The 26,560-nt window shown below is 41.6% G+C and overlaps 3 protein-coding genes, 2 long non-coding RNA genes and 1 other non-coding gene across 10 annotated transcripts; 2 read left to right on the forward strand and 4 right to left on the reverse strand.

Annotated features, from left to right (window-relative positions):
* Nucleotides 1–1,368: 1,368 nt before the first annotated feature.
* gucy2cb (guanylate cyclase 2Cb) lies at nt 1,369–11,681 on the forward strand. The gene is made up of 27 exons (XM_089016167.1): nt 1,369–1,702; nt 2,098–2,210; nt 2,291–2,358; nt 2,440–2,655; nt 3,171–3,292; nt 3,366–3,468; nt 3,547–3,661; nt 3,761–3,902; nt 3,986–4,068; nt 4,148–4,256; nt 4,964–5,045; nt 5,170–5,278; nt 5,347–5,400; nt 5,477–5,548; nt 5,620–5,724; nt 5,871–5,957; nt 6,372–6,504; nt 6,572–6,709; nt 6,778–6,854; nt 7,036–7,127; nt 8,404–8,562; nt 8,648–8,840; nt 8,901–9,075; nt 9,144–9,242; nt 9,363–9,457; nt 9,878–9,954; nt 10,027–11,681. Exons 1-27 carry the CDS (start codon nt 1,369–1,371, stop codon nt 10,226–10,228), a joined length of 3,354 nt encoding a protein of 1,117 aa, XP_088872293.1. The 3' UTR covers nt 10,229–11,681.
* LOC148887308 (uncharacterized) lies at nt 1,592–6,365 on the reverse strand. The gene is made up of 3 exons (XR_016117713.1): nt 6,192–6,365; nt 4,941–5,089; nt 1,592–1,687 (listed from the first exon to the last, which is right to left on the reverse strand). It is a non-coding gene; the product is annotated as an uncharacterized LOC148887308 (long non-coding RNA).
* On the reverse strand, nt 10,430–20,657 carry kctd17 (potassium channel tetramerization domain containing 17). 5 transcript variants are annotated; one of them, XR_016117710.1, is made up of 7 exons: nt 20,078–20,649; nt 16,169–16,277; nt 15,515–15,606; nt 14,820–14,966; nt 13,481–13,606; nt 12,760–12,896; nt 10,430–12,024 (listed from the first exon to the last, which is right to left on the reverse strand). XR_016117710.1 is itself a non-coding variant. In XM_089016171.1 (7 exons), exons 1-6 carry the CDS (start codon nt 20,423–20,425, stop codon nt 12,813–12,815), a joined length of 903 nt encoding a protein of 300 aa, XP_088872297.1. In that variant the 5' UTR covers nt 20,426–20,657; the 3' UTR covers nt 10,430–12,024; nt 12,772–12,812. The 5 variants fall into 5 exon arrangements, 4 of the variants coding, with proteins under 4 accessions (XP_088872297.1, XP_088872299.1, XP_088872296.1 ...); XM_089016171.1 differs by having other exon boundaries at nt 12,772–12,896; nt 14,820–14,963; nt 20,078–20,657; XM_089016173.1 differs by having other exon boundaries at nt 12,772–12,896; nt 14,868–14,963; nt 20,078–20,656.
* Nucleotides 13,872–25,774, forward strand: LOC148887310 (uncharacterized). Its single transcript, XR_016117712.1, has 3 exons — nt 13,872–14,278; nt 15,166–15,277; nt 25,670–25,774. It is a non-coding gene; the product is annotated as an uncharacterized LOC148887310 (long non-coding RNA).
* On the reverse strand, nt 21,328–26,496 carry plbd1b (phospholipase B domain containing 1b). Its single transcript, XM_089016169.1, has 11 exons — nt 26,231–26,496; nt 25,705–25,927; nt 25,210–25,293; nt 24,950–25,091; nt 24,733–24,876; nt 23,895–24,033; nt 23,243–23,443; nt 23,010–23,150; nt 22,735–22,920; nt 22,365–22,471; nt 21,328–22,229 (listed from the first exon to the last, which is right to left on the reverse strand). Exons 1-11 carry the CDS (start codon nt 26,295–26,297, stop codon nt 22,053–22,055), a joined length of 1,611 nt encoding a protein of 536 aa, XP_088872295.1. The 5' UTR covers nt 26,298–26,496; the 3' UTR covers nt 21,328–22,052.
* trnar-ccu (transfer RNA arginine (anticodon CCU)) lies at nt 26,416–26,488 on the reverse strand. The gene has a single exon. It is a non-coding gene; the product is annotated as a tRNA-Arg (tRNA).
* Nucleotides 26,497–26,560: the final 64 nt, after the last annotated feature.

Below are 26,560 nucleotides of genomic sequence, written 5' to 3' on the forward strand. Positions count from 1 at the left end.
ACTACTAAGGAAACACACTTTCAGGAGTAATACTGTACTTGTGTGAAATTCAAAGATGATTGTAGCAAGTCTCAAGAGTGTTTGGGATTGGAGACGCATTTGATAAAGGGGAGGAAGTTGACACGAAAGATGATAAGGATGGAAATGAAATGAAAAAAGAATGACGGTGAATGTTGGAAGATGTACGTGTTCGTTTTGGAGGTAATGGCAAGTCGGAAAAGATTCATGTTATAGGTTTTCAAATTACTATTTATTATTTATTGGCTTATTTATTTTTGTTTGTAAGTGTCTTAAACATTTGAGTAACTCTAAGCCTTTTTGAATATGGTAAACTGCACACTTAATTAGCTTTCATTTCTACCTGATCTGGGCCATTTGAAAAAATTCAGTTTTGTTGTTCGAGGTCTTCACTAACAATGTTTTTGTGTCAAAACACACAAAGTTTGTGTAGATTTTCACTGCTCTGTTAGCTGTCCAAAACACTCGTGTCTTATCACAGCAACTGTCTCTTTTGGGACTTAGATAACATTTGAATTAATTGATTGTATTTACGTAGCTTTGAATGATAAGTGAAGTGACAAGATTAAAAAGGGTGACATTTTTACCCCTTTATTTTACTGTCGTGTGATTGCTTTCTAGGCCACCAGGTGTTTGTCAACTTTTATTTGAGGCGAAATAAATGATACAAAATAACATTGTGAAACATTGAATTTACAGCATGAATGTCCAAGCATATGCGCTAAAATTAAAATAATTACATGCCAGTTATGACAATACATGTATATAACATCGCACTTGTGTACACAGTAACCCAGATCCATATTGAATGAAGTGAATTGGTCTTTTACGAGGGTCCTTGAAAGTATGGCGTGCCAACTACAGGTTAAGAAGGCGCTTGTTGACGTGGTTGGATGAAATACTTTTTCATAAAAAACAGACACGGGCATTTCTATTATTAATTAAGTCACGCGTTTTTGGGCGTATAACTATATTGTACAATAGCACCTAACCGGGATACATAACGGAGTCGAATTGGGTAAAGTCAATTCAACATGTTTGGATTACTGTATTCTTAATGGCCTTAATTAGATATGCACTTGCACGTGCCCGGTTTGCATTGGAAAATGAATCTGTACTCCATTGCCACTCCCGTGTTAAGAACAATACATTTGAAATAACTTCCCTGAAACTAGATTTATGCCTTTATGTTTTTACTACAATGCTTCCAGGCAAAAGTAGTGCTTACTATCTACAATGTGACTACGCGCCTGCCCGTGTTTGTGCTCATAATTCATGCAGACCTTGGCATGACAAGAGCCAAGGTTATATGGTCTTCTTGGGGTTGTACATTAACAAGCGTGAAGTGTCATGAGAGACAGGAAGTGTGTTTTTTTTTTTTGGAAGACACAAACGTTTCAGCAGCTGATGAAGAGGGCAGGTACTGGATCGCCTGAAAGATTGCATGGAGTCTATTTTTTTGTGTGTAAGAGGCTGAATCCAACTAAAATGGCTTCAGCACGAAGGTACTTGTGGTTGTGCACTTTTGCGACTCTCTTGGCATCCCATCATGGTATCAGACATTGTTTGAGAGGCGTCTCGATGAATGTGATCCTCCTGGACGATGAGGAGTCTCCATGGAGTTTAAAGTTTGTCCGGGGACAAATACTGAAGGCCTTGGAATTCGAGTCTGTGCAAGAAAACGGTAAGAAAACGCTTGAAATGTACACATTTGGTATGCTCACACCCCTCTTCTTATTTTTGAATTGTAACAAATTAACCCCCCCCCCCCCCCCCCAATTATCCCGTTTTTATGTCCTTGCTTTTAACTGATGCCATGAGTACCAATAGGTGATGGTGACGTTATTTGTCAACTTTATACATATTAAACTGACACGTTTATTGTTCTCATGAACTCGTTATGCAAGTGGACCCAACAGAAGTAGTCAAGCAGCGTACCATATCTATAAGGGTATTATTTATTGACAAGCTATTAACTTTATTGCCCCCCTCTCACCCGCGCTAAGTGATAAACTCAACGAAACAGTAACCACTTGTTTTCCCTTTCTGTTTTCTTTGTTCCCACCCAACCTATTAAAGACACCAAATTCAACCTGTCGGTGAACTTTGGTGGTTTTAACACAACGTATTATCGGAAAAGAGGATGCCACAGCAGCGCGTGTGAAGGAGTGGCTGAGCTGAAAAATCTTATAGTGAGTACATCTGCAGAATAGCATTTAAGACATATGAGCGTTAAATTTCATTTAAAACTGACCGTGTTATTTCTCTGCAGCATTCCAACAGCTTGGGCTGTGCCGTGCTTGGCCCAACGTGCACGTATGCCACTTTCCCCTTAGTCGAGTAAGTTGATCTCCAATCATCTATCCAAAGATGTCGTCTGCGTGCCATATTCACGTGCTTCTTTCAACTCCCCTGCGTTAGTGCTGAGAAGGGTCTGAAATTAAGCACCCCCATCGTCTCGGCCGGGAGTTTCGGACCCGCTTGTGACAACACGCTCAACCTTCAGCGCCTGCTGCCACCCGCCCGCAAAATCTCTGAATTTTTCGTCCACTTCTGGAAAGACGACAACGGCATCAAGCCTGTGTGGGAGACGGCGTATGTTTACAAGCTACAGACCAGCACGGAGGATTGTTTTTGGTGAGAGACCGTATTGTATTTGTGATCTTTTACTCATGCTTTTTAACTTATTTACAAATTTATTTGGGAATTGAAAATATGACAGAGGGCTATTCCAGAATTTGTTCACTTTTTTTATGCTTGAGTGCCGATAAAGTGCTGGACAATGTTTTTCCCTTCCACAAGGAGGCAGCATTTCATTTTTTTCCATGTTAGGACTTTGTTACAGCTTCAGCTGTTGTTAAAGCGCTATAAAAACCAATATGTATGTATTGCATTGTATTTTGGACAGCCGCCCACAGTTTAAGCTCATATAACTCCAGACCCATATAATTTAGGAATTAACTAAAAGTCCTAAAACTCAATATTCTGTGGGTCCTAGAATTCAAATCACAATGACAAAAACCCTGGCATGGGAGTGCACACATTTTTGCACGTCTGGTAGTGAATGAGCTAACTGGACGGTGTACCTCAAGGCTCTATACTCGATACCCTGGTCGATTAAAAAAAATGATGGCAGTTGTGGAATTTGACAGGTATATAAATGCACTGGAATCAGCTCCACACATGTTTGCTCAGAAAGTGAAAAGAACAATGCTACGCAAACCAGAAGACCTAAAAACTGTCCTGTCGTCGCCCAAGAGCAGGACAAGCAACCGTAAGCCTCCCCCCCCCCCAAAAAAAATCCTCCTCATCAGAAATAAATTTCTAATGGCTTTTTCTCTTCTCAGTGTTCATTATGTGCGGCTCTGTGAATGACGTTGTGGAGGTGAAGAACCTCGCGAAAGAAGCGGACAGCAATGATATTCTCTTCATCCTTATCGATCTTTACAAGTCAGTCCTTTTGACATGGCGCACGACGTCAATGCGCGACGACGCTCAATCGCAGTCACGTTTCCCTCCTTTCCGCAGTGATCAATACTACATTAACGCAACTTCTCATTCATCCATGAAGAATGTGTTGGTCCTCACTATGCCCAACACCAGGAATTACACAATCAACTCAGACCTCAAAAGCAACAATACAGTAAGGAAGTACTAAATTTCATCACGTAACAGGATTTAAGTAGATGTTGAAGCGCGGGGGGTCTATTATTATGGTGGACTATTTCTCATCTTCACGTAGATGAACGACTACATGGCAGCGTACCACGACTCGGTGCTTCTGGTCGGTCGGGTGATTCGGGAAATAATCGCCAAACCTCACCCGGGGGCTCATCACATGCCCTACGTAACTGTCAATTATCTTCGGAACACCTCGTTTGACGGTAAGAAACCGAAAAGTCTTGCGTGAGCCTCACATGCGTTATGGATTGAATTGGATTGGATGGTAACCATCTTCGCTAACCAGGCATCGCTGGGAACTATCGGCTCGACAAGCAAGGGGACCGAGACGTGAACCTGTCCGTCGTTTACACCACCAATGATGACAAGGTGCGGACGTCGCCACATGATGTCAGATTTGTTGACCAAAATGAAGATGAAGTACATTGTCCCCCCAAACCTCCCTCAGTATCGTATTTTATTCGAGTTTGACACCGAGCGCAGCCTGACCATGCAAGTGGAGGACCACCCCTCATTTGTTTGGGGGAAAAGACTTCCGAATTTCAGGCCGGATGAAGGTTAGAGACATTTTGTTTTTCATTTTGACACCGCTGAGATGAACACTACAAATCGCTAGCAACTTGCTATGCTGACGTAGCACGGAACCTTAACTCATTCACTGCCATTAACTAATTTATTCGGGAATTGAAAATATGACGTAATTTGTTCAGGTTGTGTTTTTTTTTCATGCTTGGGTGCCAATAAAGCGCTAGTCATTGCCTCTGGAAATGTTTGTCTTTTCCACAAGGGGGTAGCATTTCCCCTTTTTTTTCATTTTAGAGCTTTGTTACTGCTTCAGCTGATGTTAAAGCCCTATATAAAAACAACATATGTATTGCATTGTATTTTGGACAGATGCCCTCATTTCAAGCTTATATAACTCCAGACCCATATAATTTAGGAAATACGTTTTTTTTTTAATGAAGAAGAGAGTCTCAGGTTTCTTACGCTGTATTGAATGTTTGTGTAGTCCTAAAACTCAATATTCTGTGGGTCCTGGAATACGAGTGACAATCACAACAACCCTGGCACTGGAGTGGACACATTTTTGCACATCGTCTGGCAGTGAATGAGTTAAATGCACCCGCACAAAAAAAAAAATCCAGTGACTATAAAGTGTCCTTTAGAGTTTTGAAAGGCGCTTAAAAATTAAATATTATTTTTAATGATTTTATTATTACTATTACTACTACTATTACTACCACGCGATTGGCTCTTCCCCCAGAAGTGGCGTCGCTCGACATCGTCGTCATCATCTTGGCCGTGATCGTGGTGGTGGTGGCCATCATTGCTTTCATCTTCTACAGGTGCTCCAAGTTCCTTTTCAGCGCCACAAAAACCCTTAGACGAACTGAGTACACAAAAAAATATATATATTTTAGAGCACTCGTTGTGGTATACACGAAATATTTATATTGATTTCCTATCCAGACAGAACAGGAGAGATCGTCTCCTGAGGAAACGTTGGTCCATTTCTCACATCCCTTCTGAGCTTGTCACGTTGCTTGAGGATAACTTGCTCAACCAAGTCCATCTGAAGGTATGTAATCAGAGCACCAGAATATAAATTTTGTCACCTTTCGCTTCAAATGTCTCACATGTCATCAGATTGAAGAAAGAAAAAAGGTTTATAAGATTCGCCGGGCGCTATACGATAAGAAGGTAACCACTGAAAGCACTTTAAAACGTAGTACGGACTATCTGTCATTGATCCCTCGCCGCCGCCAAATCTTTTCAGATTGTCATCCTGAAGGAGCTCAACCACTCGGACGGTAATTTCAACGAGACGCACAAAGCGGAACTTCACGCGGTGAGGCACAAACTCGCGCGTGTGCGACTTTTTGAGTTCTAAAGAATTACAAATCCCCATTTTCTCCGCAGCTCCTGCAAATCGACTATTACAACCTCACCAAGTTCTACGGCACGGTGAAATTCGATCAGGGCGTGTTTGGGGTCTTTGAATACGGCGAACGGGGGTCACTTCGGGTAAGTATAAACAGTGTGTGAATGATCGCCGGATAATCAATGAAGGCTGATCAGAAATTAATCCCTAAGCATTTTAATGACAACACAATAAAGCTGAGGGTGTTCAATGAACTAAAAACCAGCTTCTGTCCTTTTACCTGGTCCAGTATGTGCTGAACGACAAGGTTTCCTATCCAGAAGAGACGTTCATGGACTGGGAGTTCAAGATCTCGGTCATGTATGACATTGCCAAGGTAAAAAGATTGTACAGTAATCCCTCGTTTATCACGGTGAATGCGGACCTCCGTGGATTTGGTAAATTTACATTTGTATGAGTACAAAAAATATTTAGGAAGCCAACGCATATGGCAGCAAAAGTCGCTATACCTTTTTTTTTAGGTTTGAAAAAAAAATCCACCAAGCATCAAGGGCCACAGCGAATTAGCAAGGGATTACTGTACGTTTTTTTAGTGAACGAATGTACTCACCCGTGGTTTCGCCACCATTTATGGGCGTAAGTGACCTCAAATCACAAAGTTTCTTGGACCAAGATGCAACCAACCGCTTGTTATTCCTGAAAATATTACTGCAGTACCTCATTTATACCAACAGACGGCGCCAAATCACCGACTCCAATCGCATTGGTTGTGTGCTTTCCGCCTATACAGGGCATGTCCTACCTCCATTCCAGCGCCATCCAAGTGCACGGACGCCTCAAGTCCACCAACTGCGTGGTGGACAACCGCATGGTGGTGAAAATCACAGATTTCGGCTGTAATTCTTTTCTCAAACCTGGCAGAGGTAAAAAAAAAAAAAGCACAATCAAATCGTTTTTTTTCTCTCGGGTGACCCGTGTGACCCGTCGCAGACTTATGGACGGCCCCCGAGCACTTGAGGAAGCAAGGCAACTCCCAAAAAGGAGACGTGTACAGTTTCGCCATCATCGCTCAGGAAATCGTTCTCAGGAAATCAACCTTCCACACGGAATGCTGCTCGGATCGCGCAGGTGAAAACATCAGCACGTCGTCCGTGTTTACGATTTGTATTCACGGGAGAATCTGTTTGTGCGCCCAGAAAAGTTATCGAGGGTCATCATGTCCTACTTCAGACCCGATTTGGACTTTGAAACGGCTACAGAACAAGAACTTGAGGTAAAGCTGCTATCATACTGTGATTACACACCAATTGCGCCATTACATGTTAAAACGATTTATTGCCTTCATTAGGTCAAACATCAACTTTGGTTAACCCTTTCATGGAGCTCGTAGCCGTATAACATGATTAGCTAGCCGCTATCCCTATAATTATTTTTTATCCTCAATGTGCCTTTAGGTATACACGTTGATAAAAAGTTGTTGGGAGGAGGATGCTGAGAAAAGACCGGATTTCAAGAAGGTCGAAAGCTGTTTGGGCAAAATCATCAGGTAACTGGCATGTTTGTTACCATCATTCACTCATTCACTGCCATTCACAAATTTATTTGGGTATTAAAAATATGACATAGAGCAGGGGTGTCAAAGTCATTTTTTGCCGCGGACCAGATTGTAGTTATGGTTTCCTCTCGAGGGCCGTTATGAATTTGGGGAACCCATTAGAATGTTTAAATCCCTTCAAATATTACATATAGAGCACACAGCAAATTAATGAATAACTCGTTTTCAAATCTGAAGCCAAGAATAATGACTTTTATTGTGGTTGACATCCAAAAATATGAAATTTTGGCTCAGATTTTAGCAAACATCATGGAATTTAACAAGTTTGATTTGCTTTCTCGGGCCGAAAAAAAATGATGTGGCGGGCCGGATTTGGCCCGCGGGCCTTGACTTTGACACCTGTGACATAGAGCGACATTCACGAATTTGTTCGGGTTTTATTTTTTCATGCTCGGTTGCCGATAATAATAATAATACATTTCATTTATCAGCGCCTTTCAAAACTCTCAAGGTCACTTTACAGTCACAGGATACGTTTTTCTGTGGGTGAGCAGCGGCAGCCAGCGTTCACGCAACCTAGAAATACCTCACTCTGGTCTGACAATAAACTGAAAATAATCAGAACAATTATCAAATAAATCAGCAATCCAACAAATAAATGGACACATAAATATGAATAAATACATACAAAATATATGGATAAATAAACAGATAAATAGTAACTCAATAAATAAATAAGAACTGGCCATGGCCTCTGGCAATGTTTTTTTTGTTTTCCACAAGGAGGCAGCCATTTATCAGCGCCTTTCAAAACTCTCAAGGTCACTTTACAGTCACAGGATATGTTTTTCTGTGGGTGAGCAGCGGTAGCCAGCGTTCACTCAACCTAGAAATACCACACTCTGGTCTGACAATAAACTGAAAATAATCAGAACAATTATCAAATAAATCAGCAATCCAACAAATAAATGGACACATAAATATGAATAAATACATACAAAATATATGGATAAATAAACAGATAAATAGTAACTCAATAAATAAATAAGAACTGGCCATGGCCTCTGGCAATGTTTTTTTTTGTTTTCCACAAGGAGGCAGCATTCCCTTTATTATAATAATAATAATAATAATAATAATAATAATGCATTTCATTTCAAACTCAATTTTTGCACATGTCTGGCAGTGAATACGTTTTAAAAAACAAGGTTGATAGTGATGTCTTTCAATTCTATTTGTAATTTTATTTGGCCTCTTTCCGCCCTAGTAAAATTCACAACAAAGACAACGAGAGCTACGTGGACAACTTAATCCGTCGGCTGCAGATGTATTCCAAAAATCTGGAGCACCTGGTGGGAGAGAGAACGGCGCTTTACAAAATGGAGAGGGACCGCGCGGACCGCCTCAACTTCATGCTTCTCCCACGGTGTCTTGAATTCTCTTGTATTTAACTTTAAATGTCACATTATTAGCCCAAACAAGCTAGTCACGTGTTTCGGTTTTTCGGTCAGCCCCGTGGTGAAGAGCCTAAAGGAGACTGGCGTCGTGGAACCCGAGCTGTACGACGAGGTGACTATTTATTTTAGTGACATTGTGGGATTTACCACACTGTGCCAGTACAGCACCCCCATGGAGGTGGTGGACATGCTCAACGACATCTACAAGGGCTTTGATAGCATCCTGGATCACCATGACGTCTATAAGGTACGATGAGGTTTATTCCATTTTGTAGGAGGGGCTTAGGTCGATCATATATTCTCTCAGGTGGAGACAATCGGCGACGCCTACATGGTGGCATCCGGTCTACCGAACCGCAACGGTAACAGGCACGCGGTGGATATCTGCCGCATGGCCTTGGACATTTTATCCTTTATGGGTAACTTCCAACTGCGACATCTTCCCGGGATCCCCGTGTGGATACGCATCGGCGTGCACTCAGGTAGATTTGATTCAAGTTATCAGGTGAAAGGGTTAAATAGGACGTCGATATGCTATCCTGTGTCTCAGGTCTGTGCGCAGCCGGCGTGGTCGGCGTCAAGATGCCCAGATATTGTTTATTCGGGGACACGGTCAATACGGCGTCTCGAATGGAGTCTACGGGACATCGTGAGTGCGCTCTTTAATGAGCAAAAAGTGATTGACGTTGTTTCCTACCATTGATAATCAATGATGTGCGATTATCTCATGGTCAATTGAATGAACCGATTTTGCCATTTGGCGCCACAGCCCTGCGGATCCACGTCAGTCAGCCGACTATTAATATCCTGACCAGGACAGACTGCAAGTTCGAGTACGAGTACAGAGGCGAGACATATCTGAAGGTAGGACAACAGTCACGCTTGAGCACGATGTCCATATCAACCCATTCACTGCCATTCCCAAATTTGTTCAGGATTTGTTGTTGTTGTTTTTTTTTTTTGCTTCTTCATGCTTGGGTGCTGATAAAGCGCTGGTCAGATCTCTCTCCTTCCACGATTTACCTTTTGTACATCTGCCCCAATTTCAAGCTCTGATACCTCCATACCCATATAACTTGGGAATTAACTTTTTTTTCTGATAAAAAAGATTTCTTACACTGCATTGAATGTTTATGTCGTCCTAAAAGTCAATATTCTGTTGGTCCTGGAATTCGAGCGACAATGACAAAAACCCTGGCACTCCAAGGGACACATATCTGGTAGTGAATCAGTTACTTATTATAAAGTAACAGACACACAAAATAAATCACTTTTGTTTCTCAGGGTAAAGGAACTGAGACAACCTACTGGTTGACTGGCGAGACGGGTGAAGACTATGACCTCCCGACCCCACCTACAACGTATGAAAATCCTCTACTTTATCATGCTCCTAAATGCATCTTATCCATCATTTTTTTTGCTTTTCCACACAGAGAGAACTTTCAGCGGCTACAACAGGATCTAGCCCACATGATCCTGGCGTGCTTGGAGCAACGTTCCCGAGGATCCGTGCGACGAAAGACGCCGCTACTGAGTCGGAGCCAAGATGAAGACAAGGGGCAAAGATCTGAAGCGGAACCGCCAGAATATTTACATCTGGCCACTGTGGATAACACCCTGAGCACCTTCCTGTAGCACAAATATCATCAATGGAGATAGGCACTTTGGAGCACCCGCCAATCAATCACAGAGCACATACAATGACAAGCGTTCGATCGTCATTGACTGGGAACTCAACCTCTGCTGCCCGCAATGTACAGGCGAGTAAACTACACTATGAGTGACACTACGGGATCATTTTTACTCAGGAGGACGAAAAATAAGGTGACACTTAAAAAAAAAAAAAAAAGTTTATTTTTTGTTGTGTAGAGATGAGGAAATCATTTACATAAAAATATTTTTTTTTTGTTCAAAAATGCTTTTAACTTTTTCAGTAAGTGGACAGGGCGTGTGAAAACGTGATGATGTTTTTGGTAAGTTAGAAGAGGAAATCAAATCAAACATTTTCTTCACAATGATTCATTCTATGCACACTCACGAGCCTAAAAACGATATTTGGATTAATATTGCCGTTGTAGGAATATGAATTCAACAAAAAAAGGCAATATTTTTTTTCCCTTCAATGTTAGCAGGTGACGATTCTGCCGCTTGCTGTTAAACTTAAAATGACAAATTCTACGTAAAAAAAAAAGCAGGGAGTATTTCATGAGTGGTGAATACGTTCACAAACACAATGTGAGGATGTCACAAAAGCACCCTCGACATGCAAACAATGCAGGCGGATTGAAAAGAGCAAATGCTAACAGGCGTATATGATGGTCAAAACATACCTGCATATCGTGCTTCTGATTTTTTTTTTTTGCAGCTCAGTGAAACGTTAAAACGATTGCATATGCAAAAAAAAAAGTCCAATGATGACAGAGAGAAACATTGATAATAAATAATACAAATATAAAAAAAAACGCCTCCCAAAAAATAGCAAAAGCCCTCAACAACATCACTATTTAGCACAAATATGCAGTTGCATTTCTTCTACACCCCCTATCTCCCGGGGAAAAAAATACAACTCTGTTGCACTCAAAACTTAAATCAGCCTGTAAACTATGCATTAATGAAAATATGCAAATATAAACATGATTATTTTGACATGTCAGTCTTTTGCTGCTTGAACAAGGCACTGAATTATCACTGTTAAAACAACCCAAAAAAATCTGACATGAACATGAATCCTGGTCATGTAATCCTGCTACGAGTCTATTACGAGGACCTAGTTTGTCTATAAAACCACAGTTTGCTGTATTTGCATCTTATTATGCAATAGTGGGCGGAGCCTAGCGTTAAATTATTACAGCCGCTGTTTCATCTTCATGTGTAAAAAAAAAAAAAAATGTCACGTCTCAATAAGCGACCATGCTCTTACTACAAGCATGTTGTTCCCTGCATTGGATTTAAAAAAGATAAAAATAATAATTTCTTCAAGAACTATCAAATACTATGAGGTGACGCAAGTTCAAAACCGATTGAACGACTGTCTACCTACCTTGTGTAATATTAGAAAGACGACAGAGGGTAACCGGCCATCCCCCCCAATGCATCTTTTTCGGATGCTGATTCGATGACCGTTTCCATGGAAATGTCATTTGGAGTTCATTGTGTTCGGGGTTATCTAAAATCTTTGGTTATAAATGTACTCAGTTGCACTATATTTCTTATCGGTACTAAGATCCCCCAGAATATTGCTGTACTTAACTATATTATTATATATATTTTTTTAATGTGGGTCATTTTAAAATGTCACAAATCCATTTTTCTATTTTTCAATGCCACATACAACACACGCATGCCGAGTGCAGGATGTTGTTGTGCGCCTAAATAAATAATTGAGGATTCTTTTTTCATGTCTACATCCGGGAGCCGTGGATCTGGAAAAGCTGCGGGAAGAAAACAAGACAATTAGACCACGTTTCATCGCAGAGCATCTCGGTCATTTCAAAAGCTGTCGTCCGGTTACCGCGGCAGCAATGACGATGAAAATGGGGGGACGGATGTGATGACTGGTGGGTGCGTCAATAAATAAATACATTTAAAAATATGGGCAAACAGTTAAATGGCGCTTGTAATTGATTGAAATGCAACCAAATCTGTTTCACGCTATTAACTCATTCACAAATTTATTCAATAATTGAAAATATGACGTAGGGCGCCATTCCCGAATTTGTTCGGGTTTTGTTTTATCATGCATGGGTGCTGATAACGCACCCACAATTTTTTTATTTCCACAAGAGGGCAGCATTTCACTTTGTTCCAGCTTCAGCTGTTGTTAAAGCACTATATAAACCAATATATTGGACAACCGCCCTCAATTCAAGCTTATATAACTCCAGACCCATATATTTTAGGAATTAACTTTTTTTCTGCAGAAAGAAGAGAATCTAAGGTTTCTTACACTGCATTGAATGTTTATGTCATCCTAAAACTCAATATTCCGTGGGTCCTGGAATTCAAGTGATAATGACAAAAACCCTGGCACTGGAGTGGACACATATTTGCACATTGTCTGGCAGTGAATGAGTGAATAACGCCTCTTTTTTTTTTTTAATCCAAAACTCAATCCAGTGTCACGAAAAACCCAGAACTGAACTGACGTTGAAAGGTGACTCACTAACATGGTTCCTCACCCTTTCCCAGACACGCTTTGGAACAAAGGAACATGACTCCCTCATTCTCTAAGCCACTCATTCGCTGTGGTTTCTCTCGCTCCCTCCTCTTCCTTGGCCGCTTCTTCCTCCTGCGTCTCCGTCGGCTGTGGTCAGCAGGAAGGATGGAGGGAAGGGGGTGAGGGGCAAAATGGATAGAAACATGAACAAAAAAATGAATGCGAATGAGTGCTAGTGAGCAGGCTGATATATATTTCCATTATATATCCGAATGAGAGAGAACGGTGAGGACAATGAAAGCACAAGTAGATGGTCACTTGAAAAGTGGTGTGTGAAAGATGAAGTGGATGACATTTGTAGGTGAGTGACATTTGAAGCTTTTCCAGCGGGGAGCCGAAGCACAAATAGAAACGCATCAGACAGTCGCTTTAAATGCAACTAGAAAAGAAATCCCTTTAACAATGATGCATAATATATTTTATAATACATAATTTATTATTTACATATAAATAATATATATATATAATATATTTGAATATATCTAATATTGTTGATATGCACAATGATAGATTGTGGTTCACACTGCTCAGTCATACATCTCTACAATGTTATTTCCCCCCCCCTTGAGCAACAATGCACTTCTGGAATGATTCAAGTCATAAATTTCTACTTGTGGACATGTTTTGCCAGTTTCGTCTTGAATCGTGCATGTGAGAAAATCGAGTTTCACCTTGGTTTTGTGACTTTGCTCCGTAGCCAACCCAGAACCGGGTGTGTGAAGCTCCTTGGAAACGACGCACAGAAACTCAGCCTGATCCTCAGTCCCGTAACTGTAAGATGAGCCGATGTTCACCATCTAGATGCCCGCGTGCACACACAAAAAAGGGGGATGGTTGATCAGCAAGGAAGTAAAGCTCACCGAGGAGGGGGGGGGGGGGGGGAACAGGTAGAGAGGAGAGACTCTGGTGTTCATGCATGCTGGGTCGGGTCGGGTAGCGGACAGCCGGTTGTTGCACACTCAGCAGTGGATTGGACATGAAGCGTCTTTTACTGGTGTGAACATACAAAGAGTACCAGGGATGCCCAATATGTCAATCGCAAGTGATGTCTATGGGTTTGAGCATCTATATGTGTATTTTAGATATATATAGATAATTAGACAGATGTGTGTGTGTATATATATCTATCTATATATAAAAATATTAAAAACCATTTTGTGTGTTAGCACACCGTGTGTGCCTATCAATGTCTAATATTCACAGGAAGTATTTTCAAAATAAGATCATCTTTAACCTTCGGTGGCACGTGACTTGCATCACCGGAAGTTCTGGGTAAGGATTCTGAAATTGCGGCTTGCAATCAATCACAGTTGTGGCCCTCTAAATGCTTTATTGTTATGATTGTTCTCATTCAGAGTTTGTTTCATGTGCAATCCAGGCGAAGAATCGGAATTTGGAGAAGCCTTTGACGTGATCATGAACACACTGCAAAAGTGCATCTTTTGCATCTGCGTCAGGTCTCCACAAAGGTAGGCAGTGATTTGCTATTGTGTGTATTTTTTTATCTTTCGTTCGGGCTGTTATGACTACTGGTAGGCGCTTAGAAATTAAATGCATTATGATTATTATTATCATCAAAATGTGCAAAAAAAAAGGTTGGGCACCCCCGACGTAGGCATTAGAACAGGTGTGCAAAGCCAAGCTGCGCTGAGTGCGTTTGAGCAAAGTGGCCAAGCAGGAAAGAGGGTGGCTAAACGTGATCCCTGGCTTGATTTGTTGGTGTGGAGCCTGTATAGTTAATATACTGTAACTTGCTATTATTATAAGCAAATAGTGATTTTTTTTGAAAACACAGCTGCTTAATTGAATGCATGAGAATAAAAACCGCAACTGTAAAGCTTCTTAACAGATGCAATTGTGGTTTGGGATCGTGGCTACTATCTGGGTTTCAAACAAAGGCCTAGGATTGAGAAAACCTAATGGAAGTGCAGCAGGTAGGGCTCATATCAGGGGCCGTGGGAGGAAGGGGGTCAAAGTTGAAGGGTCAGCAGCAGCGTGAGTCCAACCCACAGTCCAAAGTAGTCCAGTGCGGGGCTTTCTGCAGGTGCGCACGCTGACCTGCTCAAACTTCCAGCCGTCGGACATTGTGGAGACCATCTGGGTCAGCTCCTCCTCCTGGCATTGGAGCACTCGATAGACGTGCTTAGGGGGAACCTGCTGTTTGGGGGGGGTTGGATGGAGCAGAGGATGAGACAGTTGCAATTAATTTTAATACCCAAAAAAACAGAGGCATGGCCAGCGTTTTGTCAGCGCCCAAGCATAAAAAAAAAAAAAAAAACGAACAAATTCAGGAATGGCGCTCTACGTTATATTTTTAATTGAACTGTCAGTAAATGAGCTTCCTCCATTTTTTTAGATGAGCACGCTGCATGTGACAACCCCCCGCCCCTCCCCCAGGCATGTACAGTTAAGTGCAGTCCAACGCAACACAGGCAGAGTGGGAGTATGCCGGGGATGGCCGTGATTATGTAAGTGTGAGTGCAACCACCCTGAAAAAAGAAAGGAGAGATACATTCTCTTTCCACAAGCGTAAACATTTCAAATCACCAAGAGTTAACCGGGAATTCTTCCAGATGGCAACAAAGATGCAGATTTTACATTTTAAAAAGTGCCTTAAAGTTGAAAAAAAAAAGCTCTATAGTTTGACTTGCGATTAATTTTTAGTTATTTATTTTTGGGATAAGGCAGCAATGTTTGGGCTATACCTGCGTGGACTTGGAGTCTCTCTCCATGATCCGTTCCTTGATGAGTTTAATGAGAGGGGTGATGTTGTAGAACTCGGCCTCCTCCAGGACTCCTTGGAATAATAACAAACGCACAAGCCAGATTGTCGACAATGAAGTAAATGTTAATTCACATCAAAAGTGTCTCGAAAAAGATTATGTTGTGGGGTGGAGTGCTTTAAGAGTGCGTTTTTCCTCTCCATAAAACTATTAAGAGTCAAAAGCATTATAATTTATTTGTCTCTATGTTTATTTATTTGCATTCTATTTTCTACATAGCTAGCTAGATATTTGCTATCTAGCTAACTAGCTTTCTATCTATTTGAGTTACTTCCGGGTTGCTCACCCACGGAAAAACGGATCCTGTGACTGGAAAGTGACCTTGAGAGTTTTGAAAGGCGCTTATAAATGAAATTTATTATTATTATTATTATTATTGTTATTGTTATTGTTATGAGGCTGGTTAGCTTTCTAGCTAGCTATCTGGTAGCTATCTAACTAGTAGCTAACTAGATATCTTTTTATCTATCTGAGACTGTAAAGTGACCTTGAGAGTTTTGAAAGGTGCTTATAAATGAAATGTATTATTATTATTATTATTATTATTATTATTATTATTATTAAAAGCAGCGACACCTTCTTCCGCCAGTTCCTTGTTGTAGACCAGTTTGCCGTGTCGCAGGTAGTTGAGGATGGGGCCAAAGTAGGTGGGATCTCGGTCGATCACGTAAGCTCCTGTCTCATCCTGTTGTGAGAAGCAGAAATTTTAGCACTGCCGGGAATTTTTGGGTAGCACAAACTCTTCTATGCTCGCTCTTTAGATGGCATTCATTTTACGGGGATAGCCTTTTAGCCGTGTTTCAATACACACCCGGTGTGTGTGTGTCTACAAGATGTTGTTTTTCACCTTGACTGCACTGGAGAATATATTAGTTCAGACAAGTAGATTATAACCAGACCCACCCTCCCACTGAGAGGTTAAGTACACACACTTGTAACACAAAATCTGCATCTCTGAAAGGGATTGGCTACATGTGCGCCATTACGCGTGCCAGTTTAGGAATCACTGCGCAAATGCATCAAAATGGCTGGATACTGAATTCAAACTGTGTCTATTTAGTCCAATGATAAAATCATCGTAAACATGTCTCCCTGCGTGTTATATCATCCCATGACACAGATGAGGTGATAAAGCGAGTCGAGACCCGTCGCGGAATCCACAATTGGCAAAGCAAGTCAAGCGAAAAGGGGGACGGGAAAAGGCAGAAATGCGCACGGGCACGACCTTGTTTAAAGATTTACCGCCGTGATATGCTGAAATATTTAAATTGGCGTCAAGATACAAAACATATGTCAAGGGGATGATGTGATGTGTAATCTGCAATCCCCTAATCCTGTTACACTTTGATCATGTCTCATCATCTGAGGATCTTCACCATCTAATTGGCTTGGGGCAGCCCGAAAACTACAGTGATCCCCCGCTACTTCACTTATCGCGGATTTAGTGCATCGCAGATGTAGTTTTGTACATGGCTATAGCATGATTGGTTCCCAGCGCTGACATTTGATTGGTCTAACCAATGGATTGCCTTGATCAGTGCTTTCCATTTAGTGTGAGTATGTATGTGTGGCTGGGGGAAGCGTTCGAGAGAGACGGACAGACAGACATTTGTGAATTTTCACACATTACGGGCGCTTCTGGTCCCCATTAACCACAATAAACAGGTTTACTTTAATGCGAAAACGGATGAATGCTAACATGAAATGTTTTTTTTAAATAATATTTTCAACTTATTCTGTAACCTAAAAACATTTTAAACCATCCACTATTGTAACCGTTGTCCCTTAAAGGGTTCACAAGTTTAGAGTTTAAAATGAAGGTTTTTGCTGGTCTATTTAGTGGAAACGCAACAACTTGCATTCATAACAAAAAAAAAATAATACAAGCCAACGAAAAACGAGTAATCAAATTGTCAAGAGAGTATAAACTCTTGATATGATGTGAAATTAAAAACCTCTCCAGTGGTGAAATGGCCCAGTGGGTGGAATAATTTAAAACCATACGGGCTATTTTTATTCAATGTGGGAAAAGTGATGTCAGAACAGAGGGGCAGAGTCCAATTTCAAGAGGTTTGACTGCAACCAAAAAAAAAATTGATGCTTGCTAATTGTGAATAGAAATTATTTTGAAGATGATCCTTTGCAATATAATAAAAAAATACTACCTCGCTATCTCACACTGTCACAGACCTGAAATTGCTTGCAACATACCGATTACGCAATCAAACGACATTTCCGCTGCAGGGAAACTGGCAACTGGGTCGCTTGCTCTGCATCCAATTGACAACCTCGACCTCGGTCGAACGTCACTTGTGCCACGGATGAGGAAACGACTCGAGTAACGACCGCTTGATATATGATAATATCACTCAGGCCTGACACTCGAGTGGGTCTGGTACAAAAGAGTACCGTTGATATCTAGAAGCCATGTCGGACCTCGCCAATGACTTTCCTCGTGTTAAAGCAAATGTGTGTATTTATTTGTTTTTTTTTTATGCTATTGTGGCAGGAATGAACATTTGCTCATTTGCTGTGGTTAGTGACGCTCTATCCTGAGTTGAACTGTTTGCCGCGTGGCTTAGATTAGAGTTAATTGACAATTCAATTTTCACAAATAGGCCTTCGTTTCTGACAGGAAGTTCATATATGTGCCAGGTGTGTTGCCCCCATAAAAAAAAATACAATAACAATAAAATAACGTATGTCGGGAAATAAAATTGCACGTCACAGTGGAGTTTAAAAATTGAAATGCAACAGGCTGCGAAGCAGAAAAACAATAAGGAATTTACTCATTCACTGCTAGACATGTGCAAAAATGTGTCCAATTCCTAAATTATATAAGTCTGGAGTTATATGATCTTGAAATGAGGGCGGCTGTCCAAATTACAATACATACATATTAGTTTATATAGCGCTTGAACAACAGCCGAAGCTGGAACAAACGCGCTAACATGGAAAAAAAAAAGGGAAAAAACATTGCCAGAAGCCATGGCCAGCGCTTCATCAGCACCCAAGCATGAAAAAACAAAACTCGAACACATTTGGTAATGGCGTTCTACGTCATATATTCAATTCCCGAATACATTTGTGAATGTCAGTGAATGAGCTAATTTATTTTATGCAGGACGATTGATGTTCACTAGCATTTTGAAACAGACAATGAACAATTGCATTAGAGCCCCAAGCATCACATCTCAATGGTAGACGCAGAATAAAAAAATAGCATAATTCCAAATGCATCCTGTTTATAATCTCTGGGAATGCCGCATATAGAGAGGATGTCGCTCTCTCTGTTCTAGAGTCGTTGGGACTCTGTAACCACTCCTCCCCCCCCTGCAAAAGAGAAGGCACGTGTTCCTCCATCTGACTCCCGACTCCACTCACACCATGGTAGGATGCTGAGGCACACATGCACATTTTACGATGCATGGAGTGTAGCAAATAGGGAGTGGATAGGATAAGATGGAGATAAAATGCTTTTTACATCTGCCCATTTTTTAAGATTATTTATGACCTAATTTTACATTGGCGAGGTATTACAGCATTTATTGATATTGTACTAGTATGGTGAAAATCAATGGACACAAAAATGGACAAAATCCCACTTCAACGGACAGTTAGGACGACGGAAAAAATAATTGGACTTGCACACTGCAAGAATCAAGACAAGAGTGTGGAAAACAAAACCCACCTATTTAAAATTGCATTTTCTGTGTAGTTTTATCTCTTGTTTGTATTTAGAATTGTATTTTATTTATTATTGTATCTAGGCTTGTCTGTGGCTGTAAAGTGTGCTTGAGAGCTTTGAAAGTCGCTTGAAATAAAATGTATTATTATTATAAAACCCTACTGGAACCGCTGCACCCTGCCCACCACCTTTTCCAGCGCACCAAATCCAGCAGACATTTCGACATCTTCTTCTCCCGTCACCATTAACTTTCTAAACAGTAATACAAATATAACTGTATAATGCCTCTTTGCAATTGTGCACGACCCTGTGGAACAACAGCCCGTTATAATCATTGTCGCTCCAGTTCTGTACTTACTTGAACCACAGTCTGTTTGATGCTTTGCACATTGTCTCACTGACATTAAATACTTAGACTAGCCTTTTATTAGTGACCACCATACTTTCTGTATTTGTCATGTCTTTTTTATGATGATACTAGTACAGCGTGTTCTATCAGAGACAATTCCTTCTGTGTTCTTGGCCAGTAAAGATGACTGATTCTGATTTTTCCACGCAGAAGACAATGAGGACAAGTTGAATAGGACTGATTAGGGGGTTTTGAGGAAGTGTTTAATCAACAGAATTTGACTACAGTGGTTATAACAGTGGTTATTGTGGTACTTATTCACATTGGAGGGGCACTATTGAATTTTGCAGGTGCTCTATGCTATTTTTTTTAGATAGGAAGGTTATTAAACGTGCATAATGGATGTCGGTTGCTTTTAACGGTTTGTAAACGGTTAAGTGCGGCTCACCGTGTCCGAGTGCAGGTCTTGCTGCTGGCACAGTCGGTACAGGAACGAAGTTTGTTCTTTTAGTAGCGTCTGCCGCGTCGTTAGGAAAACGGTTCCCCCGACGTTCAACCGAACCCATTTCCCATTATTTCCTCCTGCGGGGTTGATGACCGAACCGTTACCGAGGCTATGCGACGTCTTCCCCCCGGGTTCGTTCGAGCTGGCCGGCGCGGAGGTCGCCGTCTCCCCCGCCTCGTTGTCTTTGTTATTGTTGTTATTATTATTGTTGTTGTTGTGATGGTTGTGTTGGGGGTGGTGTTCGCAGCCGTGGAGTGCAGGTTCCCACTCGTCGTCCGCCGTGCTTGCCATTTGGAAACGGGCGCTCGTTTAACCTCGCAGAGTGGAGCTCGGCGAGTCGGTGGTTGCGCGTTTTCTATCGGTTACAAACCCGCAGCGGTTCGAGGCGTGGCTTGGATAGAGCCCGGTGCATTTTGGTCTTGGTATTTTTTTACACACCCCCCCAACCCGCAGCCGTTTGCAGGCAGAGGCTGATCCCTCCGACTTCGACTGAGAGTCGTAATTTGAGTAGCCGTCAATGCTATTGAATGTCACTTATGTCGTCTGCAATTCAGAAGCCACATAAAATATGTAAAGCAAATGCAACATGCTCACTAGATATGCTGAATAGGACCTACGTGAGTATAAAGTGCATCGGAAAATGCCAAAGATCTGACTCGACAAGAAATTAAAAAGAGAAACAAGACGAAGGGAAGATAATAGACCTTTGCCAGTAAATACATCTAAGATGGAAGTCCAAGATGGCGCCCGAGTAGGCACCTGTCAGCAAATTATTTTTTTTTTTGTTGTTTTTGTGTTTTCTTTTGTCACTTTGTGTTATGTGTCATGTGGAACGGACACATATTTTTTTCCAGCTTTTTTAGCCACGACATTCATCAAGGAGGAGTCTGTGCTGAGCGGTCGCACCTTTTCAGCAGCACGAATATGCCAGCACCGTTTTTGATTGGAAGGAATGTTGGTGCCGTTTGACTGTCATTGCTGGACATTGCTGCGACAATCTCTTTTGTCGATGGATGCTACAGCTTTGTGTTTTGTTTCAACATTTAGCTGGTAGCAGACGTGCACATTTCAGCATGACATCCCTGATCCACTAGTGAAAAGGATTGCGTTGATCCTCTCCTCTTTCATCTAGAACTGCTTTATACAACAAAGAGTGTACAGAAAGTTTGAACAGACTGTGTCATGTAATGTCATATTGTCATAATTTTTTTTCTTTTGACTTCAAGATGGTACCGCGAGAGTGGCTGCCTTTCCAACAGCTCCTCTATTTTGTTTTTCTACTTCTTCCTTTCCTTTCCTCTTCCTTTCATAACTTTTCTACTGTGAAATGTAAATGTCTCCACTGTGAGACTATTAAAGGCTAATCCAAATCCAATCCAAATCGAATTAAATTAGAAATGTAGGTAATAATTGATTATGACAGAAGCGAACCCACCCCTCATGCGCAGGACCTGTTCGTTTTTATATAAACAGTGTGAATACTTGGCTGCCCTTTAACATAGCGTCTCAAAGCTGCTTTACTATGTTGCTCAACTGGGTATTCACCGCTGAACCGTCTTGCTCAACTTCAGGAGGAAGTGAAAACTGAACATGCGGATGAAACAAAGGTGTTACACACACAAAGGCGGGAAAACCATGGCTCAGTAGTGTCAGAGTAAAAGCCACATTGTGCGATTTGTCCCAACAAGCCCTGCGGTGCTTTCACTGACAGTTAAACATTAACATTTACGGGTGATGCCGGAGGAAAAGGTCAGCACCCCCCCAACCCCTCCTCTGGGGAATAACGCTTTGCATTGTATCCAAAGACAAGCCAATCTGCAAACAACCCGTGTCATTTGTCTTTGTGTCGAATAGCAATGAGCTAATGCTAAAATTTACATTGTTACACTAAACATGAAAGAGGCGATTGCAGGTGCGTTCAGGGCCGTCTGAGAGCTTGTTTCATCACGACGAAGGAAAAGTTGTAATTGAGAGGAAGACCCTCGTGCGTGGTGATGTTAAAGGAGCGCCATGAGAATGGTCGCAGACCCCCTTGTGTTGTGGGGCCGTTTATTGCTTCAGCGACCAGTCGGAGAGCCATCTGGTAGTCGGTCACCTGCGTTATGAGACAGGAGCCAAGATGGGGAACGGTAACACGGATAAGATGCAATTTCTTTTTAGTATGCTCCCCAAATCTCCATGACGTCATTTTGACTGTAGAAGCGCAATCGATGGTCACGCATTGATTTACCTTGGTGTCATAACAACCAGCGGGGCGTGGTCTCCTTAGGCGCAGGTCGTTACGGCAACAAATGGTTTTGCATGGATGTCCCTTAGCATACGGATCTCTTTTGTAGTCTGAAATACATCCGATGTAAGACATTTTACAGCGACACAATTGGGTCCAGTTTCTAATTATTTGTTCACACAAAACCAAAACATTATCCGGTTCATTCTTCAACCTGGCGTAGATGTGAGTGTTAAAGAAATGGAGAGAAATCTGCTTTGTTCACACCCACAACGGCGCCTCTGCACCAGTGACAAAAATAGCGCCGATTATGCCTTAGCAAGTAAGGATCCTTTTTTTTAAACAACATCAAAAATTATATCATTGCACTTACTGTTATATCGCATGATGCGCTTGAGAGATTTGAGGTCAAACACCTTGGCCTGATCCCTGCGGAGGATTTTGGCTCTGGGACAAAGGTCGTAGGAAAAGTCTTCCCCGTATCTCCTCCACATCACATCGTAGCCACTTAGGTTGTAGATGTCACCGTGAAATGGAATGTTATAGGAGGGCCAATATCCTTAAAGAGAAAATAAAATAGAATTTTTGGGTTCGTACGCAGCCTGGCTGACTATTGTTGTCATAAATGTGTGAATGTTTATGTATCACCTCCTCGTAAAGCTTGAGTCTGGTCCGTATATGTAACTCTCCCGGGGATCTGTTCCACAACAGTCAAACATCCCGTCCTGATACTATGTCCAGGTGATACCTTATTTAGGTCCACCACCATGTACTGGCTGTTATAAGTACCTGTATTACAGGAAAAAAGTTGCTATATTCCCAGAATAAATAGTCTGTGAAGCAAAACGAAGCCTAGTCACGACCGTCACTTTCGTTCTGACCCGAGTTATATTTCGAGAAGATCTGCGCCCACTCCTCGCCACAGTGCGCCAGGCTGTTGGCCAGGCGTACTCTCTGCCAGGCCAACAGGCTGTGAGGGCTGAGCTGAGAAAACAAGGAGGTGTTGAAGACGTTGATCGAGGTTTGAGTCAGCAGCAGGCCACTACCGAGCAGGTAGAAGTCATCTAGAGATGTCAGGAGGCCTGTGGAATGATGAGTAAGACAGTATGTACAGTAGCTTTATTTTTATTGATAGTTGATACTGTCATCAAGAAAGAAGGGATTCTCTTCATTGTAACCAAGTGAAGTCACATCCTTCCTGCTCTAAAAATAGAACAAGTTGTATTTGAATAGCAACCAAGAGCCTGTAAGAGGATTTTTCCTAACCTGGACTCTGACAAATCTTTACTGATCAAATGACTTAGCCTGCTCTGTCCTGACTTTGAGACAAAACGCTAGACATCATGGCTGACATTTGGATGTGTGCATGTTACATGCCAGAGCAGATGAATTAATTTAAAAGGGGGAAAGGTTCACAGTGCATTTGGTTCAACCTTAAGCGGTTGCTGGACGTATTCTCTTAAAAAGGAATAGTCAGTATTTATGAGGTGACTGTTAATATGAAGCGCAAAGGTGAAATTTGTATGTATGTACCAGGGTAGCTACTGAATGACATTCTTCCAGTCGCCCCGTGCGACACCCTGAGGTCCCAGTGTTTATAGATGCGCATGGTGGCTGCATAATTGTACCAGCTGGAGTGGCCCAACAGAAGATTCTCAAAGCCAGATGTCACCTGTGATGCAGAGAAGAAATGATTTGAATGAAGCTACCTCGTAATCTTGTCCCATTTCATTTTCTGAGAGAGTAGTAGTTTGTATCTGGTAATGCTATTTTCTCATCGGGGAAGATTTTCCTGCATTGATTCGCAGATATGAATGTTTCTTCAGCCGTCATCTGTACTTCGTTGCAGGTGACGGACGTTTCGCTCCTCATCCGCAGAGCTTCGTCCGCGAACTCAAGTTGTGGTGGTAACTCTGGCCCTATATATAACCCTCGTGGACAGCGCAGTGGACTACTCCCCGAAGCTAATGGGATTACTTCTTTTGTTCTGTCTGATTACCTCTGTCTATGCCTGGCACTGTTTGCCCCATTAGCCCTTGTATCACCTCATTAGCATAACTAAGCCTACGTGGTAACGACCTAAGAAGTCTGTTGTAAGCACGGTCAAAATTAAACCTTATAGCTCCATGGGAATTTAGTGAGTAGGGGTATTTATAGGGCCAGAGTTACCAGCACAACTTTAGTTCACTGACGAAGCTCTTCGGATGAGGAGCGAAACGCCTGACACCTTCAAAGAAGTACAGATGACGGCTGAAGAAACCTTTTCATCGATAGACCACTTCTGTTCGACTGAGAGCCTCCACAGACGTATTCACAGGTATGCTCACAGTCATTTGCACTGCAAATTTGCACCAAGCGAAGCCAGCCTGACCTTTACAAGAGCCGTGCAGTGGCTCATTCCAGGCATTCTGAATACAGTTGGCCCGGCGGAGTCAGGGCGAGGTGTCAATGCAGGGACGAGATCCAGGAGATCACCGACACCATTCAGAAAGCGAACAGCAAATGCAGATAGTGGCTAAGAAGGGAGATGAGTGAGATAAGTATGATGACAGAGTTATAATTATCCCCCTGAAAAACTCATTACACACATTGATGTGTTGGCCTCTGGCCCACTGTGCAGCTCCAGCGATGAGGCCGTCCAGTTGGGCTAGGATCAGTCCTAAATGTTTCCACAAGAAGTCACTGTTCTTCCTCAGCTTGACTTGTTCTCTGGCCCATTTGTCTTGTTTGCTGTGGATCAGACAAAACTGGAGCCATGATTTACAAGGTTTGATGTAGTTTACTTCAAATATTGAAACAAAAAATCGGTCATGGCATTCGCTTGTATGAATGTGATATGATACCTTACCTTAGGAATATTTTCAAGGGGTTCAGAACCTTCTCATCCTTTATTAACTGGAGATACATGTTGGAGTAATGATAAAACATCTGGCTGCAATGAAATACAAATTTAGACAAATATAAACAAAACTGTACGGTATAACTGGCCACGTTTTTAAATGTTACTGTTTTGTTTATTATTTTGCTTTATGTTGACTATTATGTGAATGCCTTTGTTGCACCGGCAACTGTTGTGAAAGCGCTATATAAATTAGCATCTATTGTACAGTATTGTATTTGCATTAATTGTATTATTATTCTGCGCTAGCATGATTATTCTGTTTTTTTCACATGTGAAACAATATATTTAGATTTACAATTAGGAATGTTTGTTATCCCTGTTATTAAAATAAGGAATTTACAGTATATTATATGTGGTGTTTAGTACTTCACCGCTTTTATTTATTTTATTTATTTTTTTGTGGTAGGTGTTGCACCATAAAAACAGATCTCATCTACTGACCCAGCAGTAAGATAGCCTTCGAGGTAGCCAGCCAGAAAGAATGTCGTCTCATCTCGCTGTTGGATGCTTCCATAACCAGCACAAATCTCCAAGATGCTCCAACCAGTGAGGTGAAGGCTATCATTAAAATAACCATAAGCACCACCCTTTGTCTCCTTTACCCCCTCCTTCAGGATTATCCTTTTCTGGGCAGCATCCCAGTACACGGTGGCCTCACGGAGGTCTGTCATTGTAAGAAGATGGTTCAGGGTCACAGGGTTGAAGTTGAATAACACACATTATGGAACATGTTATAGCACTGTTACCGTGGTTCAATTATTTAAATAACATGTTTCTGTGTTCTTCTTGCTTGACTTCTCTTGCTACTGGAGTTCAACAAATGAGTACATTGATATATAAAATATGCACGCTGTGGCATATAAATTATTAGATTGAACAGAAAATATCACCGTGTAGTTTTCAGAAGTATAATTAAAATAATTTAGATTTTACTTCATCTAACTACAAATATCAATACAGTACTCACGCCAGGTATGCGCTGATGCAGCCAAAGCATTCAAAAGGATGCACAATTTAATACCCTGCTGCTCCATTTTCTCGTTGGTAGTTCCTAGAAATCGTTGCGTATATCCGAGAGTAGATATTCCAAGTGCAGTGGTCGTGAAATGTAAGAATTATTTAACGAGCAATGGAGAGAAAAACAATAAGGACCACCCCAGATGGGACTCGAACCCACAATCCCTGGCTTAGGAGGCCAGTGCCTTATCCATTAGGCCACTGGGGCCCATGTTAACTAGGTCACATTATTAATATATCAACCATATCAAACACATATTGTGGAAAAGGTCAAGTTTAT

The sequence above is a fragment of the Hippocampus bargibanti genome, linkage group LG15 (genome assembly GCF_051943395.1).
Source record: "Hippocampus bargibanti isolate YZ-2025 linkage group LG15, ASM5194339v1, whole genome shotgun sequence".
Lineage (NCBI taxonomy): Eukaryota > Metazoa > Chordata > Actinopteri > Syngnathiformes > Syngnathidae > Hippocampus > Hippocampus bargibanti.